General features: G+C 43.5%; 1 protein-coding gene across 1 annotated transcript in view; it reads right to left on the bottom strand.

Annotated features, from left to right (window-relative positions):
* LOC142493484 (coiled-coil domain-containing protein 162-like) overlaps positions 1 to 19,102 on the bottom strand; it is a 69,512-nt gene that overhangs the window by 14,756 nt on the left and 35,654 nt on the right. The window contains exons 8-12 of the mRNA XM_075597592.1: positions 17,948 to 18,115; positions 16,731 to 16,883; positions 16,115 to 16,249; positions 14,144 to 14,296; positions 7,933 to 8,142 (exon numbers count right to left, since the gene is read on the bottom strand). Of these exons, the coding sequence (XP_075453707.1) occupies positions 7,933 to 8,142; positions 14,144 to 14,296; positions 16,115 to 16,249; positions 16,731 to 16,883; positions 17,948 to 18,115 (819 nt within the window). The remainder of the gene's footprint in view (positions 1 to 7,932; positions 8,143 to 14,143; positions 14,297 to 16,114; positions 16,250 to 16,730; positions 16,884 to 17,947; positions 18,116 to 19,102) is intronic.

The raw sequence follows: 19,102 nt of genomic DNA, 5'->3' as shown, positions 1-19,102 counted from the left end.
AGGGGTTAACAGATTTTGTCGCTTGAAAATGTGTTTTCGAAAAAAATTGTATCTGAGAAATCTGGGTATTGGCTAATTTGCCGCAAGTCTCATAAATGCAAAACTTCGGCAAACAAATCCCAATATTTTTTAATAGGATTTTATTTCTTTTAAATACCTGGTGCCATTTCTTCCACCCGCCTGTGATGAGTAATTCCTTAGGGATGGAAAGACAAGACGGGCTCTGATGTTGAGCAGTATGTGATTGTATTGTGGGGCTAGTTTAGCTTTTGTTTCACACACGTCGCATCAGTTACTCAGTCCAATTCCAGTTCACATGTGCAATGAACGTGCGGATTTGTGGGTTTTCTCTGGAAACAATGCTCGCTCGCTCGCTCGCTGCAGCAAAATGCTTTAGATAAAGGGCTGGCACAGAATATACTGGCAGTGTACCCTAACCAAACAACACCACATACAGCATATACCAAGTTACTAAAACCAACGTGCGCTAACAGTCACAACAATACAGCTATTAAACAAGCGGTTAAATATATAGGTTTACAGTACACAAGAAGATGACATATTACAAAGCAGCAACAGCAAATAAAAGAGGAGGGTAGTGGAAAAGTTAAAGTTTGTGGGTGTGGAAGGGTTTCCTTGGGGTGGTGCACAAATGGGGAATTGTTGCAGAGGCCAACGGCTTCCAAGATGAGATCACAGCAAGTGAGGTTGCTGCCCAAAGTGAATCTGATTCTAGGGGCATCGCATGCCCCTGTTCAGGGATTCTGGCCCCTTTTAAAGTCTATGGCTCGAAGCTGCACCGATCAAGGAGCTTGTCAGTTGAAGAGGGTGCCAACCAGAACAAGCAATGCCAGGTCACATCATAGACCTGCCCCCCTGGGGAACCTGACAAGTGGGGGAATTACGACTGGCCAATGAGGCTATATTTTTAAACATTCCTCTTTCTGGCGTGAAAACCCGGGCCACGCAGGGAGGGGATGGGGCAGGCAGGGGTGCTCCGGACAGCCACTTGTCCTGGCCAGGTGACCCCCTGTGGGCACCCCCCAGACAGAGCTTGCGCCCCGAGTCATAAAGGAGCCCCCACTTGGAACCTCTCCCTTCCTGCGCTAGACCTACACCATTGCCCCGTCCATTCTGCAGGGGAGTGGGTAGGAGGGTGGTAGGGGAGCACAAAGGCACCATTCTTTATCCACTCGGCATGACGAGACCGGGCGCAAGTGCCGGTGGCGATGCGCAGAGGAGATGGGGAGAGCTGGTAAGAAGAATGGGACTGGGGAAGAGGCGGTGGCTGGAAAGCCCCCTTCTGTCACATGCCCTTTGAATGCTTCCCCAAAAGAAACAGAAAACACAGACTAGTGGTGAATCACAGTAACCTGCCAACTCTCTGATCTGTATTTCACCTCAATATGTCTTATTTTTAGTGGTAGTGTATTGATTGATTTTGAGAGAGAGATTTTATATCATATGTAACCAGTGCAGTTTACCCCAAAATTATACTCCCCTCACGCCAGTGTCCTGTGGGTCATACTACAATGTGTCCTAGGTTAGTACTGAGAGGGATAGAGAACAGAGAGAGGCACATTACAGCCTCAGCATATAATATTGAAGGGGCAGTCCAAGCAGTTTAATGTTATTTTTTTGTTTTAATATATGCAGCCTTTGATTACCTTTTTTGAAAAATAATTACCTAAGATGCCGATTTGATTAGTTCTCCCATGATCGATTAGTAGTGATCCTGCTTCCAGGGTTCATGAAATGGCGGCCTTTTAGTTTCAAATCAATCCTTCAGTCAGTGTAACTCAGCAGCTACAATGTATCCTTATTACATTAAGGGAACATTATCTACTGCTGGGAATATTGGCAACAAATGATCACAAACAGGAAAGTGTTGCAAATATTTTGCACTGCTGGGAAAGTGTTTAAAACTTATAAAAATCAAAGGATGCTAAGTGTATTAAAACTCATTAAAAATGGCACTGAAAGTCAGCCTGAATGAGATGACTTGGGACCTGAGGGTATCGGCCTGCGGGTCTCGCCGGGGGTGACGACCTCTCCCTATCTCTCCCCCCTCCCCTTCCCTTCCCCCTTCCCTACCCCCTTCCTTTTTTTTTTTTTTTTAATTATTATTATTTTGATGATTAGTTTGTCATTGCTCATCTTCTTATTATTTCACCTCGAATAGCCCGGCTGAGTAGGGCCCGAAAGGCCGGGCGATCTCACTATGAATGTTTCATTTCCCAAAGTTGAAATTATTTTCACGATTGTATGCATTGTGTATTGTACCTTTATGCTTGAAATATTCAATAAAATTTAAGTTATTAAAAAAAAAATGGCACTGAGTTGAATTTAAAAAAAAGTATTATCTAATACTACAGTACTGATTTATTAAAAAAAATAAAAAAAAATAATAAAAAAAAAATAATGGAAAATGGTGTTGAGCTCCTTATAGTATGTTCACACGTTTGTGGTTACACCTACAGGGAAACCGAAAGGTGAGTTGTTTTTCATGTTGTGTGTTTTTTTTGTTTTTTTAAAATGTTATAACCATCACTGGATTTTTGCTAAAACAACGGTCCATGGTGGTGCTTTCAGATATCTCTCCTTGCCCTTTCCAAATCTGTTTAAATTATTATTATTTTTTTTTTTTTTTAATCTGATACTTTGTTCAGGGGCTATGCGTTGGAAATACGGTATTAAGAGTTCGGCAGGTTAAAATGAAGCTCTCCCGAGAGGTCAGTGCAGTCTAAAGAATGCCGTGGTAGCCTCGGAAGCTAGAAATTAACAACACTTTTTAACATGGGAAAAACTTTTCCTTAAATAGCAGGACATGCTCAGAGGGCAAGATTCTAATATTAGGAGTTCATATAGGCTTTTGAAGAGGATCTACAGTGGAATGGCCACAAACAAAATGCCACTTCGCCACGGGACATTTCACCATGATGTCTGCTCCTGCGCCCAACCGCCGGCTGTCTGCTGCCCACCCGACCCGCCAAGCCAGGTCTGCCGCTCCGACAACTGCATGTTTAAATGTCCCGCGCGGGACCGCTACACTGCCCAGTCAGGCCGCTCCGTCTTTAAATGTCCTGCGGAAGACCTGGATTGTCGGGTTGGGCACACGGCGATCGGGTGCAGGAGCGAACATGGCAGTGAAATGTCCCGGCGGCAGAACGCCGGCAGCGTTTTGGTTGCGGCCAAGCGTCCTAGACCGGATTTGTAGTATCTGTAAACTGCCACCTTAGATTACGTCACAATAAAGCTCCACTCCAGTACACAGATTGGCGTAGTGCAACAATATGTCCTAGTACTGAGAGGGAGAGGCAGAGAGGGACATTATACAGCATATGTATGTAAGCTTACAGTTTACCCTAAAATACAACCACACACCAGTTCAGTGCACTGTTTTTGTACCGCAACAATGTTATCTTAGTTCTAATGCTGAAAGAGAAAGTGATAGATAATAGTATAAAAAAGATGTACCTCCCTAATAAAGGGCCCCTAAGATGGGTCCGAAACATTCTCCTGTGGATATGGATTAAATGTGCCCCCCTTTTTTTTTTTTTTTTTTTTTTTTAACACCTGTAGTGCTGTGTCGTCTTCCCATGTCATTTGATTTTGGTGAAGATATATACGCTTCTATGCGCACTTGATATATTTTTTTTTTATATATATATATATATATATATATATATATATATATATATATATATATATATATATATATATATATATATATATATATATATATATATATATATATCCCCAGCTAAAGCAGAAGTGGTGTCAGCAGAGCTGCTAGGTGGTGCTGCTGATACCAGAGACACAGACTCAAAGCCTGTTATGTGGTTCGATGACAGCCTTGATCTGGGCCCTATTCTGAAATCACTTTCACCACCTGTGTCCATCTGCTGCTGCAGCAGCACTTCCTGCTCACACAGCTGTTAAAACAACAGTTGTGCTTGTGCATAGGAAGCAGCAGTAGTCATTACCAGCACTGAGACTGGAATCGGGATGATTCCCTAGATCAGTGGTGCGCAAATTGTTTTCCTGCACCCTCCTGCCTGCTTCCCCCCCCCCCCTCTTACTTTGTCTCCGGTGTCAAATGACGCTGCTGGGTCATCTGATGCCGTGTTGCCATGGCGACGCATCGCCCGAAGCCGTCGGAGACAAGGTGAGGGAACTTATAGAGCCTTGCGCCATCTCCCAGCATTTCATTTATGCTTTGGGGAAGAGCGCGGAGCCTCTGTAAGCGCTGCACCCCTGCCCTAGATGATGATGACGACCTAGATCTGCCTGCTGCCGTCACTGGTGACCCCGGTAGGTCTCTGTCTCCAACATGACAAAGGGCCAGTTCTCAAGCTGACCTCCCTCCAATCAGTGGGGTTAGAGGTGAAAGAAACGCCTGCTCTAAGACCAATTCAACCAAATCCTGTTCCTCTAACATTGGCTAAACAATAGCAGCAGAAGCTTCCTGCCGCACACATACCACAGGGGGTGTGGTCACAGAACTGCTGCTGGTTCTGGCACAAGAAGGGTCAGCCCATGAAGCAGTGTGGGCCTGGTGTGCGTACATATGCCAGCGAGTTGTAAAGTGGGTGGGATGGCTAGGCCCAGAACTTGCAAGTTGAGGAGGATGGGGGAGATGACGAGGCCCAGGACTCAGCCATGGCTGCATTAGGGCTTAGTACTGCATCAACAACAGGAGCAGTAACAAGTGTCGGATGCTTCCCTTTGCTCCCCCTGTGGAACTCTGCCTTCGGATGTCTGGTCCACACCGTCAGGCCAAAACTCTGAGGCCACTTGTGGGAGGGAGAAAGAATGAATGGTTGGAACAGATGTCTGGGTCCCAGTGAGTTCTGGAGTGCAGAAGGGGAGAGCTGGTGAGGCATGGACCTCAGCGAATTGTGGAGAAGGGAGGGATGAGCCTGGGCTCGGCTACGACTGAATCAGGCTTTCGTTTAGAGTATTACGTATGCTGATCATTTTTGGGATTACCTAGTATTATTTTTCTTTAGTTTACCCAAGAGGGAGAAGAGATTGTAAGAAAGTTAAACTTATTTTAAGTGGGTTTTTTTTTATTATTATTATTCTTTATGGTGTTATTTTAGTATTTCTTTTTGCTTATTTTGATTTTTTTTTCACAATTTAAAAATCCCCAAAAACATGAAAATTCTAGAACCAAAATACTTGTGAAAGTGCCCACCGTTTTCACCCACTTCCTTGAACAAATTGATATAGACTTTGTAGGATGGATCCATTATTAATCCTGGTCTACTAAATAAAATATCCATTTCCACTTAATTTTGAGCAAATTCACCAAACTTCTCTTTAATCAGAAGTGTAGCCCTGGTACCCATGGAGTACGGTAACTACTGATGCTGCTGTCACATGTGAGGCAAACAAGAGGCCTGAGCCTCTGCCACTGGGAGCCTGGGGTGTACTTACACTGGGTGCAGCGCCTCCACTGATATGGGAACACTCCCACCAAGTTGGGATTCCTCATCAGAACCAACATATACAGTAACCACACGCAGTTGGATAAAACAGTATTTACTTAGCATAATAATAATAACCTCTGCATAACGTTTCCTACATAAACAGCCTGACATTCCCCTGCATGAATATCATCACATCACCCCACACATGTAAATGGTTGCACCACTTTAGTATCAGTCTTTATAGTCCTTGGTGTACCAATGTGCCAGAGCATTTAACCTCTTAGTGTCCACCAGCTATAGATTGGAATGTGTGTGTGACGGACAGCGCTTCCCTGTGTTGGGGCCCGTTGGTGCACTTTAATATAATACCTTCCTGGTTATGGTCCTAACCAGGAGAATCCTTGATGAGTCTGCAATACCGCAACGTGATCCCACATAGCACTGCACTGCTCTCTGCAGAAATGAATGCACCCGCTGACTCCACAGGGGAGGGATTCCCAGCCGGATTATCCCTTTGCAAACAGTCTCTGTTATGCAATCAGAGTCTCTGCCAGCCCTCAAGCTGCACTGGCAATCAGGCAATGTCCTGCAGCAGAACCTCTCTCAAGCTATGTGAAAAGGTCCCTGCAATAAGGCTTTCCCTATACAGCACTCTCAGCACCTCTACAGGGACTTAGGGAATTAACGGTGCCCGGGGTTTTAACTTCTGGCCTAATCCTTGGAGCACTGCTCTTTGGATCTAACCTGCAGCTTCAGGCTCCTGGTCTTCACTGCCTGCTTCCTGTTCCAGCATGCAATAGTCTTTCCTGCTATTCAGCAGGATCCTGCAGCCCTACTGGCTCCCTGGTGTCAGGTGGTGTCACTGCCCCTGAGCATCATGGGGATTGTAGTTCTATCTGCAGCCTTTAACATAGGGAGCCTCATGCTCTCCCTGTAATGGCTGCCGCTCTGCAGCTTGCACTCGTGCGCCCCCTGAAATGGCTGCTGCGGAGTTGCCCTGCTCATGTGCAACCTTGCTGCGCGTGGGCGCGCATACACCAACATGGCGGCGCCCTGCGGAGGGAACCGCCCGCGACTTCGTCACCCTGCCGCACATCTCTGATGGTAAGGAGAGGGAGGGGGGGGCACGGGGAGACCGGAGGGTACCTGGCTACAGAAGTATGTTCCCAGTTGCTCAACAACTTGGGTGGAATAGTTGACAGTTATGCTGTATTAAGTGAGCAATGCAAGAACTTGACTGGTATTTAAGAGCAATTCTGCACTATATCATTAATAACAAATTCTCGACAGCAAAACAAGACTACAAATAATAGCATTGAACATAGCGATCTTTAAGTGAATTTCAAAATCTAAAATCTTAAAGAGCACGTCCACTAATCCCTTTAGTTCAACATTTCATTAAAAAAAATGCACTGCAATCTCCCTTATTCTAAGCGTATTCTTCATTTCACAGTGACACTAATATGCAAGAGGTGTGTGTGTGGTTATTATTTTTGTTTTATATTCTGATTGCCAATATTACTTTGACGCCTGTGATGGTGATTTTTCTGCAGCTCATAATTTTGTTAATATATGTTTAGAAGGGCTTAACATACTGAAGGTCATTTGTGCAAAATAAAAGGATTGTTCAATAGCTGTAAAGTTATTTCTTATCCGCAAAGAATGGAGACGGATATCTGTGGGTTTATGCCTGTAGTTTGGGGATGTGTTTCAAAGCTATAACTTATTTGGTATTACAGTCTATGAAGTAAAATACACGAGGTTATGTATATCTTGTGTTTTTCTTGATCTTAACAGCAGATGTTCTCGGTATTTTGGCAGTATCAGCATTTTCTGTATTTTTGTTTAACAAGCCATTTGATCCCAAATTTATAACGTAGATTTAGTCTGGATAGCCAGAGTTTAAAAACCGTTTTTAAGTGCTTAAACATGCAATTTGAAAGCAATGTTAAATTGTCACAAAGGAGGAATAGTTCCTCCATGTTCAGATGTGGTCCAAACACAAAAGTGATGCAAAGTGATGTAGTTATTGTGTAACAATACTTTGGAGGAGTTATTAGTGCCACAGGAGAACAGCGTAATAAATAGCAATGAGTTGCAGATTCCTCTGACACTGATGGGGTTATATTTTTAAACATGCGATTAGTTTTTTTGTTATATATTTAATGAGAAAATCTAAAAAGTCACAACTTTGTTGTATAAATCAGTTGAAAGTTTCTGCATGCAACATTGGGAGGGTAGGGACAGGGGGGGGGGGGAGGCCAATGTGGAGATGCAAGTACAAGGATTGCCTAAGGGCCCTGTTGTCATGAAAGAAGATGGGCACAAATGCAAAAGTGCATTGATGTTTACTGGAGTAACAGTTCAAACTGCGATGGGTCCCTGTGTCTCAGTGTAATTATTTTCCAAGAACATCCAATTTTCCACAAAGGCTATAGCAGCCCAGAATAACTGTTGCAATAATTGAGCGTTCACTTGCAAATGATAGTGCACATACCTGCTTTACTTCTTTCTTTATTTTATTTTGCTGCAGCTGGCTCATTTTGGAGGACCTCTCCGCTTCTTCTGTCAGAGATCGGATCCTGTGCCCTCTCTGCTCCACGTCTTCCAGCAGCTTGTCCATGCTGGCAGACTTCATGCTGTCCAGGTGCTGGCGGCTCCTCGTCTCCTGGGAGTGTCTGTGCTCTGATTCATTAAGTAACTGTTTCTGTGGCACAAGAACAAGACTATGAGTTTGCAATGATGCTCCACTAGGGGGAGGGGGAGTTGATCGTGCATCGGTTCGTTAAGACATACATGGATGACAGTTGGTTAAAACTAAACGAGGACAAAACAAAGACTATCATAAGATGCCAGATCCAAATGTATAAACAAGGACCTGAAAAACATCCAAGGCCACTCCACAGCACCCTCCAAGGCAGTGAAACACCTGGGCATCACCATTGTTCTTCACAATGTAAGAACAAGTTACACAGACAGTCAAGTCCTGCCTCTAACACATCCGCTCCATCAGGAGATTGAAGCCTCTCCTTAGGGAGCCCGGGTTGAAGATCACGTACTCCTTCGTCACCTACAAACTTGACTATGGCTTTCTGGCTTTACTTGTCAAACATCCAGATCAATTGTTTGTAGGCAATTCAGAATACTGCAGTTAGATCTATAAGAAACTAGTGCAGATACGACCACATCTGGTGGAGCCTGAGAGAACATCAATGGCTAAAAATCGGATAGTAAAATAAGTTCAAAGTCCTCTCAAAAATCTATAAATCCACTCAACTTTGGACTGGCACAGAATTCTGGAAAAGCAGCAACAACAGGAGGAAAGTTATTATAAATGTATTATTTTTTTTTACACTGGTGTATGTGACGGGGAGGGGTGCCACGCGAGTAATAAAGGGGTCACCCCCATTAGGCACCCCCTTCCACCGTCTGGGAAGTGAGAGGTTAACCAGAAATGTACTGATAATACATATGTTCCCCTGCTTCACAACCAAAAGGTACGTCCCTTGGTTATCCTATTCCCACATTAGAGGGAATTAATGTATTTTTATTCCCCTGCCCCAGGGCAAACTGTGTTCTATGTGATAGAAATGTATATGGGTACAATTATTGGTGTTTGTACCTGTACAGTGTATGCATCAACCACATACACTGGGATCAGGCCGGGAGGGAAAGGGTTAATTGCATTTGCAGGTTTATGGCCCTTTGTCCCCTTTCTCGCCTTTTCAGGCTCCATTTTGCAGCTCGTCCATAGGCCGCCATTGAAGCCCCATGCAAGTCAATGGGAATTTCAGTGGTTTGGGCCCGATATCATAGAAGACCTGCACGTGGCTCCGGAGAGGAGGAGCGGTGGTTCCCCATTGAAAGTGAATGGAGTAATGTATTTCAATGGGGATTCCTTGAAGCCGACCTCCGGAGACGAGCTGGCAGCCAGCCAGACTGCAAAACCGCAAGAGCGGAAACAATGTCTAAAAAGAGCTTTGATCAGGTCTCGGTCAAGTCCAATTGGCGTGGGAACTTTTGTTCTAGGGCACCCAGAAATAAAATTTGTTTTGCCCCTGGCCCCTAGGAACCCCCTCACTCGACCTGAGCCGGATCCGACAGTTAATGGCAACGAGAAGGGTCGCGCCGGCCACGAGGGTCGCACCATTGTCCGCAATGGCAGAGAAAGCCGCGTGGCTTTCAAACACTAAGTCCAAAACAGTGTAAACTGAAAACCCATAACTCCGGTTCCGTGGGGACCAGAGGGCTGGGATTTGGCCAGGATGTAGTCACTGCTCCGGCATGACTGCATGGCAATTTCCAGCCCTCTCCGATCAACCAGATGGAGTATGGGTAAATGTGAAAAATTAGGTTTTCCCATTGACTTCAATGGCGGAGTTGCTCCATTAAAAGCCTATAGCGGCGGAGCCCATTGATTTCAATGGAAGAGTGAAATGCAGTAATTTCTTTTAGCATAGCGGAGAATCCTGCATTAAAGTTAATAGGGGATTTTAACTTGGTTTTGGTATCTCCGGTTCTGGGGGTCGTGGAGGGCTGATATTTGGCCACTATGGCAATGGTCAATGGCAATGAGGACCTGGCTAATTTCTGCCCGCTCAGACACACAGAACAGATTATTTTAATATAAATATGATTGTGAAAATGTACTATGTTTTGGGTCTAGGGTAAAGCCCGGGAAAGCTAGAGGCCCATATGGTATGTTAATGCTCAGGAGGCGACAAGAGGTCTACAATAAGCCCCCTGGTCAAAGGCTCCCCCATCCTGCTTGTGTATGCTAGGACAAAGAAGAGCAAGACATGGGTACTTGGGTAAAGTGTTGTGTTTCACACCTTGAGACAAAGGTTTTCCTGTAAAAGGCAGACTAGGCGATGCCAGTCTTGTGGGAGGGGGGCTAGGGAAATGAGCCCCTGATTAGAATAATGCCCACCCGTGTGGGCAGGTACTACCTTGCTTCTCACGTGAGGTAGCAAAGGGTAATTGGGTGGAGGTAATTGATAACCAATGCCTGGCACCCAATGTTAAGGGATAGGGCTGAAACCCCATATAAACGAGTGTAAGCCCTATGCTCAGTGTCTTCGTTTGAACATGTGAAAGAATCCTGATTACCTTGATGAATTGCTAATCCTGTCTTTGATTACTTCATTGCTCCATCCCACGTAAGTGCTATATTCTGTATGTTATTTGTGCAATCTTGTGTGTTCACCTTTTTTTTTTTCCCAAACTTTTTTATTAGGCAGATATAAAATGTACATACAAAGAACGATATGCATAGCCTAATAAAGAAACATTTTTATATTTTTTGGGGGGTGTGTTCACCTTCTTTAAGGAATAAACTTAATTTATCATATCTTAGTTGTGTTCAATTCAACCCAGTGATATCTGTGTATATTATAACTCTTCACAAGTTACCGTGACAGTGTACTTTTGGGATTGGGTTTTAAAAGCACTTTTTTTTTTCCCTACAAAGTTATTGTATGTGAAGTAGCGCCCTGTTTGTCTCTTGGCACTTGCATATCCCAATCTTAAATTGATTGTGAATTGACATTCAGGCAATATCCTGCAAATAATCCCTTTACAATACATACATTTTCAGGTAAAATGTTTGATTTATTGCCAAAGGTGGTTTGGAAAATTTCAACTTAATGAAGAGTTAATTCTTTCATCCTTTTGTCCATCTCCGTCATCACCCAAAGAACATTTATTTAGATATTTGGATTAGGTGAGAACAGTGGCGTAGCTAGAGACATGTGCGGGCCCCCGGGGGAAAACATTTTCAGGGTCCTATTATGAGTGAACATATTCCGTAGATTCTCCCCCCTCCCCAGTGTGTTGACGGCCCTGTGAGCACCCCCTTCTTGTACTCTCCTCTATTCACCCCTCTTTCCTCATGTATTTCTCTCCCCCCTCATGTACCCCCTTTGTCCTCTCACACTCTCCTCCCCCCCCAGCCTTCCTCAGCTATCACTCAGTAACCCCCCTGGCCACAAACACACACACAATTTCCCCTCCCACACACATACAATTCCACCACACAATACAGTACCCCCCATCCCCCCCCAAAATACACAAATCAGAATAACCACCTACACGCACAGTACAATAACCTCCCCCCCTCACACAAGTGGTTGAAAAACACTGGTGCACAGTAACTTATTTTAATGCAGTTAACTATAAACCACTGTGTAAAGAATGACAATCTATTTTAAAAATGTTCTAATATAGAGATTTATCACGTTACCTCAATTGCTTGCACTGAGACACACAGCACACTGACAGACTCTGAGGCACACACAGTACATTGACAGACACTGAATCACAAATAGCACACTGACAGAGCAAACTGTAACTGGCACATTTACACACAACCACAAAGCATACTGACACAATGAAGCACACTGACAGATTGAAACACACAGCAAATTGACACACGTGCACAACAAACTGACAAACACACACAGCAGACTGACACACAAATACACACAGCATACCTTCCCACAACAGCACATGGTAACTCCTCCCCTTGATGTCACAGAGAGCAGGTGCGGGCAGAGCTCTGCAGCTCTCTGCCTCAGTTCCACCCCAGCCTCTGCTGCCTGCTCTCTGAAAATTCCTCCCCTCCCTTCTCCTATCTGCTCCCAGCTCCCGATCCACCCGGCAAGTTCCTGTTAAGGGGACCGGAGGAGGAAGGGAGCCCTGACTTTAGTGGTAGATGGCTGGGCCAAATGTCGACAGCCCTGAGCAAGGCCCCCAGGCTTTGCCCGGGCTATAGCTACGTCCCTGGGTGAGAAATGTAGAAAGGCAGACAGGCGTCCAAAGATACCAATTCTAGATGGATGAGAGCAAGTATAAAGAGGACCTACTGTACGAAGAGAAAGCAATTAAGGTTCCTCTGATAAATGAAGTCCCTAAGCAAAGCGCTCGCAACATTTTGTGCAACAAAAATGCACAGCCCTCTCCAGAACAGTTCTGTAAGTCGGCAGGATGGTTTTCCCTTCAAATCTTCACAAGAAATGATCGTATTGACATCTGTACCTTAGCAGAAGCAAGAGTTTCTGATATGTGAAGAATAAGCATGGGTTCAGCATGGAGGGAAAAAGGAAAGTGGAAGAATTATTCTTACCGATAATTTTCTTTCCTTGAACCTTCCATGGTTATGGTTTCCAGCCTGAAGTTTTCTTTTATTTCTGTTTGTTTTGTTCGGTGTGGTATGTATATTTTTCAGTTTAAGATTACACCGAAGACACTTTAGAAGGACATAATTTTATGCATTTTTTTGGATGTTTTTTTCCTGTCCACTAAGCTACATGGGAGGGGCTTACTTGTGAGCTTAGTACTGCCATTGATAATTCAAGGAAAGATAACTATAGATAAGACTAATTATTCCGCTTTTTAAAGTTATTTTCTATTTTAATACAACAGACAAATTGATGTGAGAAGCCCCAAAAAGAGATCCTCTGATTGCAGAAAATAATTGGTAGAGTTGTCTGGTGTGACAACTTGCAGGAGAAGAAATATCTGGCTTACAGTCTAGCCATATACCGTCCTCCCCCCACCCTCCACACACCGCCCCAAATTAAATTCTGGTACTTAGTTTGCAATGTTAGGCTCCGCTTATAGTGACAGCGACGTCAGGCTACGGTCGGTGGAAAAATCAAATTGAGATGACTTCCAGCGATCGCGACCAAGCCGTCGTGTCGCGCTTACTATAAGTGCATGCGGTGGCGGAAATGCATTTTTTTTGGACGCGGTGTCGCTGCTGTTTTTTTTTACATCGCTGGCACTATAAGCGCAGCCATAGGCCTCGGTCCCGCTGTGCTCGGTGGCGCGGGCGGCCACACGCAAGTTCCCCACCAGCAGGGGAATCCTGCGGAGCCGGTCCCGGTCCCCCCTGGCTGCACAGCTTACTACACGCTGTGGCGCGTCAGCCGCTATGGGATACAAGAGAATGGTGATCCCTAGCGTTGATGCGTCACGTGGTGTGGCTGTGAGCCAATGGGGAGGGGAGGCTTCGGGAGGAGGAGAGGCTTCGGGGAGCGGGGAGGAGTGTGGAGTGAAAGCAGCATGAGTGCCTTTCTGTGTGTGTGTCTGAGTGCCTGTCTGTGTGTATGTATGTCTGTGTGTGTGTCTGAGTGCATGCATGCCTGTCTGTGTGTGTGTATGTGTGTGCCTGAGTGCGTGAGTGCCTGCCTCTGTCTGTCTGTCTGTCTGTGTGTGTATATGAGTGCCTGTGTGTGTGTGTGCCTGAGTGCGTGAGTGCCTGCCTCTGTCTGTGTGTGTGTGTGTTGCTTTACTTACCCGAGCCGTGGAGGGAGGGGGGGGAGACTAGCGGGTCCCTCCGCTCAAGCCACGCCCCCCTCCCTGTCAAGCCTCCCACTCCCGCCCACCTCCCGCTCCCTACAGACCGCATATCGCGGTCTGTGTATGTCAGCGCCCCGCCTGTCTGCAGTGCGGGCACGCTGACTCTGGGAGCGGGGCCTTAGCCTTAGTTGTAATCGGATTTTAACAAGCATTGTTTATCATAACACCTAGTGGTGAAATATAGTAAGAAAGGTAAAAGGGAGGAATATATTTGGCAGTATTGCTTGGTATATCAGAATGTACAGTAGGAAGAGGAGTATAGGGCTATTGCAAGCAAGGTATTTTCCTCCTGCACAAAGCAACTTAATACAAGTGTACAAATGAAAGCAAATCTTTCTCCCATGTACCTGTTTGTCCAGCTGCTGTTTCACTCCGCTGTTCTCAGCCTGGGTCCTAGTCAGGGCTGTCCTTGCAACCATTAGCTGCTGACGTAACAAGGCCACCTCTTGCTCCACAATCATCTTTAATTGTAAGCCCTCCTTTTTGTTCTCAATAGCTTCCTGAAAACAAAATATAAATAAAAAGATACTTTGTGCTTTGTTCTCCGGTATTGGCAAACCTGAATAACAAATCTTCCTAGATTTTAAAGTTAAAGGGAGTAAAAATCTGGTATGGTCAAAGCTCGCTATAAAACCTTGATTATAGCGTGTGAGGCACGCGCAGCGCAAACAACGCAGCAGCTCTATTGGGTTGGCCGTAGTGTATACAAGCGCGATGAAGAGCAACCGCACTGCAGGATTTTGAGCTGAAAAATAATTTAATTTTTTCACGCGACAACCACGTCACGTGAGCGGTTCAGACAATGAGGGTGAGCCAGCCTGGTGACGCGTCCGCCACACCTCCGTCACACACCCCCATCGCCTCCATCTACAGTGCATACATTGCTCGGGTGACAGGCATGCGCCTCCCCTATAATGAATGTACATTAAGAACATTGCATAGATGTACTGAGTTACTCCATAATGTGTAAGTATGTATGTAACTCCATACTGTGTACATGTCTATGCAACTCAATGTTGTATATGTCTGTATGTAACTGTATAATATGTATGTAACTTCACAGTACAGTCTGTATGCATGTATCTATATCAATCTATCTATGTATGTATACATATTTATCCTGTTTGCAAAATGAAACATGGGCAACTAAATATAAGTTCATATATGTTACACATACATATATACACACATTATATATAATATACACATTATATATAATATACACACACACACACACAGCGTTGCTGGTTCCTGTGGCAATGAAAGGATTAATATGCTGTCATGTTCCACATGAGTGTGAGGAGACCAATTGAGCCATTGAGCCCTCCTCAGCCTCTGGCTCATTCCAGGAAAGAAGAAAGAATTCTCTGGGTGGTAAGTCACCGTTGTGGCCCATGGGCTGTGGGCAGGCACTGTTGTACAGCTGCTGTATGTGGAGGGACTGGATGGTGCTCAAGTGTTTGGTCCTATCTTCATAGTAATAATCAATAATAAAAAGGAGAACAAACACTGGGCACTCCTAATAATAACTTGCAGTGTTTCAGTAACAGTCTTAAACCCATGCAGGGGGCTCTATATCTCCCTGAAGGTGGGGGGTGGGTAATATTATACCATTCCTCTCCTCATTGGGTTGGCCCATGGGTAAATATAAGTGTACTCACTGTTTTCCCCAGGAACTCTCCTATGCGTGCGGCCATGTCCAGATCCAGAGATATCCAAAAGAATTTTGTGTGCAGCGCACAGCAAACAGAAGAGCAGGTCTTAGCAAAATTATTATTTATTAATTGGAAAAAGCATAAAAAACGGAAGGTACACCACTCCTACGCGTTTCAGACAGATGTCCTTTATCAAGAAGTTACTTCTTGATAAAGAACATCTGTCTGAAATGCGTAGGAGTGGTGTACCCTCCGTTTTTATGCTTTTTCAAATTAATAAATAATAATTTTGCTAGGACCTGCTCTTCTGTTTGCTGTGCGCTGGACACAAAACACTGTTGTACAGCCGACAGAAGGGAGCTTAAAATGGCAGACACTCCATATATTGTGAATCCTATAGGGGAAAAGAGGCATTTGCCACTTTTGCACTATGATCCTTACTTCACCACTCGCCTCTGGATCAGATACTCACTTGCCAACAAAAGTGGGGGGGGGGGAGAAAAAAAATACACTTTGATAGTCACAGTGAACTACAGAACATAATGGTGAGAAGAGAAGTACGGAACATAATGGAGAGAAGTACGGAACATAATGGAGAGAAGTACGGAACATAATGAGAGAAGAGAACTACGGAACATAATGGTGAGAACAGTCAGAACATACCTTTTCGGCATTTCTCAGCTTCTTACGTAGTTGTCCTTCCTTGGCTGTTGTTTTCCAGTGGTTTAAAGCTTTTACTTTGCAAACTAGTGCTTCTAGACTGCTGTTCTCGTGTCTTAGAGACTGCAGCTTGTCTTGCTATAAAAACAGAACAAAGTGAATATTAATTTGATTTATATTTGTAAACCAGATGTTAACTTACTGACACAATGCTCAGAAGACACATAATAGAATAGCACCTTGTCTTTTAAACCAGATGTTCAGGTTTGGGAGTGAAAAGGACTGACCTACCCCTCCAATGTTCCATTGTATAGTGACACTGAGTATTTCTTTGTAATCCAGCTCTAGAATAAACAAGCCGTGACGCTTCACAAGGTTGGCAAAGATGTGACCTAATGTCGGCATACAACGATACTGCTTGGAAATCTTACTTCATAGTAAGGGTTTTCACCATTGGTGTTCCAAAAGGGCTTAGAAGACACTGAAGCAGGGACATTTAAGAATAATGTGTGTTTATGTTCGTTTAAATAATCTGCTTTTGTTGCACAGACCCTCTACGAGATGGTCATCAGAGATCTACTGTAGTTGAGCTAGAATAGCACAATAATAAATAACGTACCGTGGTTAAATTGCTTTTTAGCGCGTTGTCGTCTTTGATGGAACCATATTTTTTCCTCTGAAGGATCATGTTGTCGACACCTTCCTTCCTGACTTCACTGATGAGTTCACACACTTGCTTGTTCATATTAATGTGATATTCGTCTAGCTTAGACTACAACAGAAAACAAGAGGTTAAGTGCATAGCAGGCGCACCAGCATTACTTTATTTTCATGGAGTAGGTGTACCTGGGGAACCACTATTTCTCCACTTCGTTAAGTGTTTAGCGGCAGATACACGGAGAGGCTGTAAACATATTCTGTAATGTGACTCTTTAGACTCTTAGAATGGGAACTTATTTACATAGATTCTAAGACTTTGGTGTGCCTGAAAAAAGTGCAAGGAGTATTTATCATGGATATTTTCTACATTTCTTCTTATTTTATTATATGCTAAAATGTATATTTTACATTTTGGGGAAAATAAATAGTGTCTTCTTTCTTAAAAGAACACTAAAAAAATGCTATGGTTAAAAAATAATTAAATGTCTACTAGATGTGGTTAAAGGGATCTGCATGCGAGTTATTCACATGCAATGGGTATGAAATACTGCTTTTGAAATACTTTTCAGTCTTTACCCTCTAAATAGAAAAGATAAAAGTCTACAAATCCCAGTTCCACACATTCCACTTTTATAAAACCTTCAAACAATTTAATTTAGTGGAGAATGGACTTTCAACACTGATGTCAAGAAAAGGTTAACAGGCCACGATCCCTGACATACTAAACAGTGTTCAGTTGAAATACAGCTCAACCCCATTATAGCGTGATCCACTACAACGCAGAACTGCTTATAACACAGTCTGAGTGTGGCTCCCGATTTATAAACATCTCCAAGGGTTTTTTTTTTTTTTTAGTAACATTCAATGCTTTTCTGACTTACCCGGCATCTGCAGCTCTCTCCTCTCCCTGATTCATCAGGCTGCGCCCAGGTACACGGCTTTCAATTTGATTTTCGAGCGCAGAGGGTGGTCACATGACCCTTCTCTGACCAATAACAGTCCAACAGTGAATACATTTGATATAATACACAAGCAGGAACTGAACCCCTGACCCTTCATATGCTAGTAGCAATTCTCTAGCTGCTACACCACAGGGTTGGTGTGATGAATCTGACTTGTTTATAGAATTAAGTAAAAGGCAAAAAAAAAAAAATATTGTCAATACTCTGCACTCACCTTTAGATTCACGCATGCAGCAAACAGAGTCCTCACTAAAGCTTCATATTCATCTTGTACCTCTTTCTTCATTGCATCCTTAATAGTAAGATTTTCTTCTTCTAAATGTAGGAGTTTGGTTCTGAGGGCCGTTATTTCTATAATCAGTTCATGGCTTATTTCAGCTGTCTAATGGCAGGAAGAAAATATTTGCCTTTATGCGACTATAAAAAGCATGTTACATGTCATAACTGTGTCTAATAAAACCCACAGAGATGTGACTTTAATATTTATGTTATGAAATCTAGCAGGATTTGGTGCCTAGTAACCTTGATTTGACTACATTGTACAACTAGTGTAAGAATATAGTAATCCTTTTTTTCTTGTATAGCACTGCAATGTATGCAGCCCTGTACATATAATGTTTGCAGGCATGATTCCCTTCCCCATAGAGCTTACAATCTATTTTGGGGTGCATGAGGCAGAGGGAGTTAAAGTGACTTGCCCAAGGTCATAGGGAGCCGAGACAAGGATTGGAACCAGGTTCCCCTGCTTCAGTCTACGTATGCTTGACTACTTTAAAACAGCCTGACAAGTATTCTGACTCCTGATTTGATGTGTGGAATTATAATAATAATAATAATATTGTCTACTAAACACGTAACTTCGATAGGTGTCGGCATGAATTGTGCAGAAGAGGCCTGATTATATATAGCATGGCAAATAAGCTCTCAGGTGCCTACTCATTAAACTGCGATATTGCTCATGCAAAATTGTTCAAAAATGGAATGCAATATGAAGCAATGTAAATCCGGCATTTTGCCATATTCATTAAGATATATATATATATATATATATATATATATATATATATATATATATATATATATATATATATATATAAATCCCATTTGCACACACATTTTAGCTGAATAGTGTCAATTTGATGCAATACCGCCCGGGAAAGTAACAGCCAGAAATCGCACCTATCCAAAGTACATGTGGGCTTTTGCTGGAGACCAATTTAGGAGGTGGCCTGGTAAGATACCTGGGTAATATGCAAATAAAAATATGTAAAGATTATTCAAATGGTTTATTTGCATATATCTCAGGTATCTCCCATGTATTTTCCCAGGTATTGTACGTCCCCTTAGGTGGAGTACAGGTTAATCCATG

This window comes from Ascaphus truei, chromosome 4, assembly GCF_040206685.1.
Source record: "Ascaphus truei isolate aAscTru1 chromosome 4, aAscTru1.hap1, whole genome shotgun sequence".
Classification (NCBI taxonomy): domain Eukaryota; kingdom Metazoa; phylum Chordata; class Amphibia; order Anura; family Ascaphidae; genus Ascaphus; species Ascaphus truei.
This window is presented reverse-complemented; position numbering and strand designations above follow the sequence as displayed.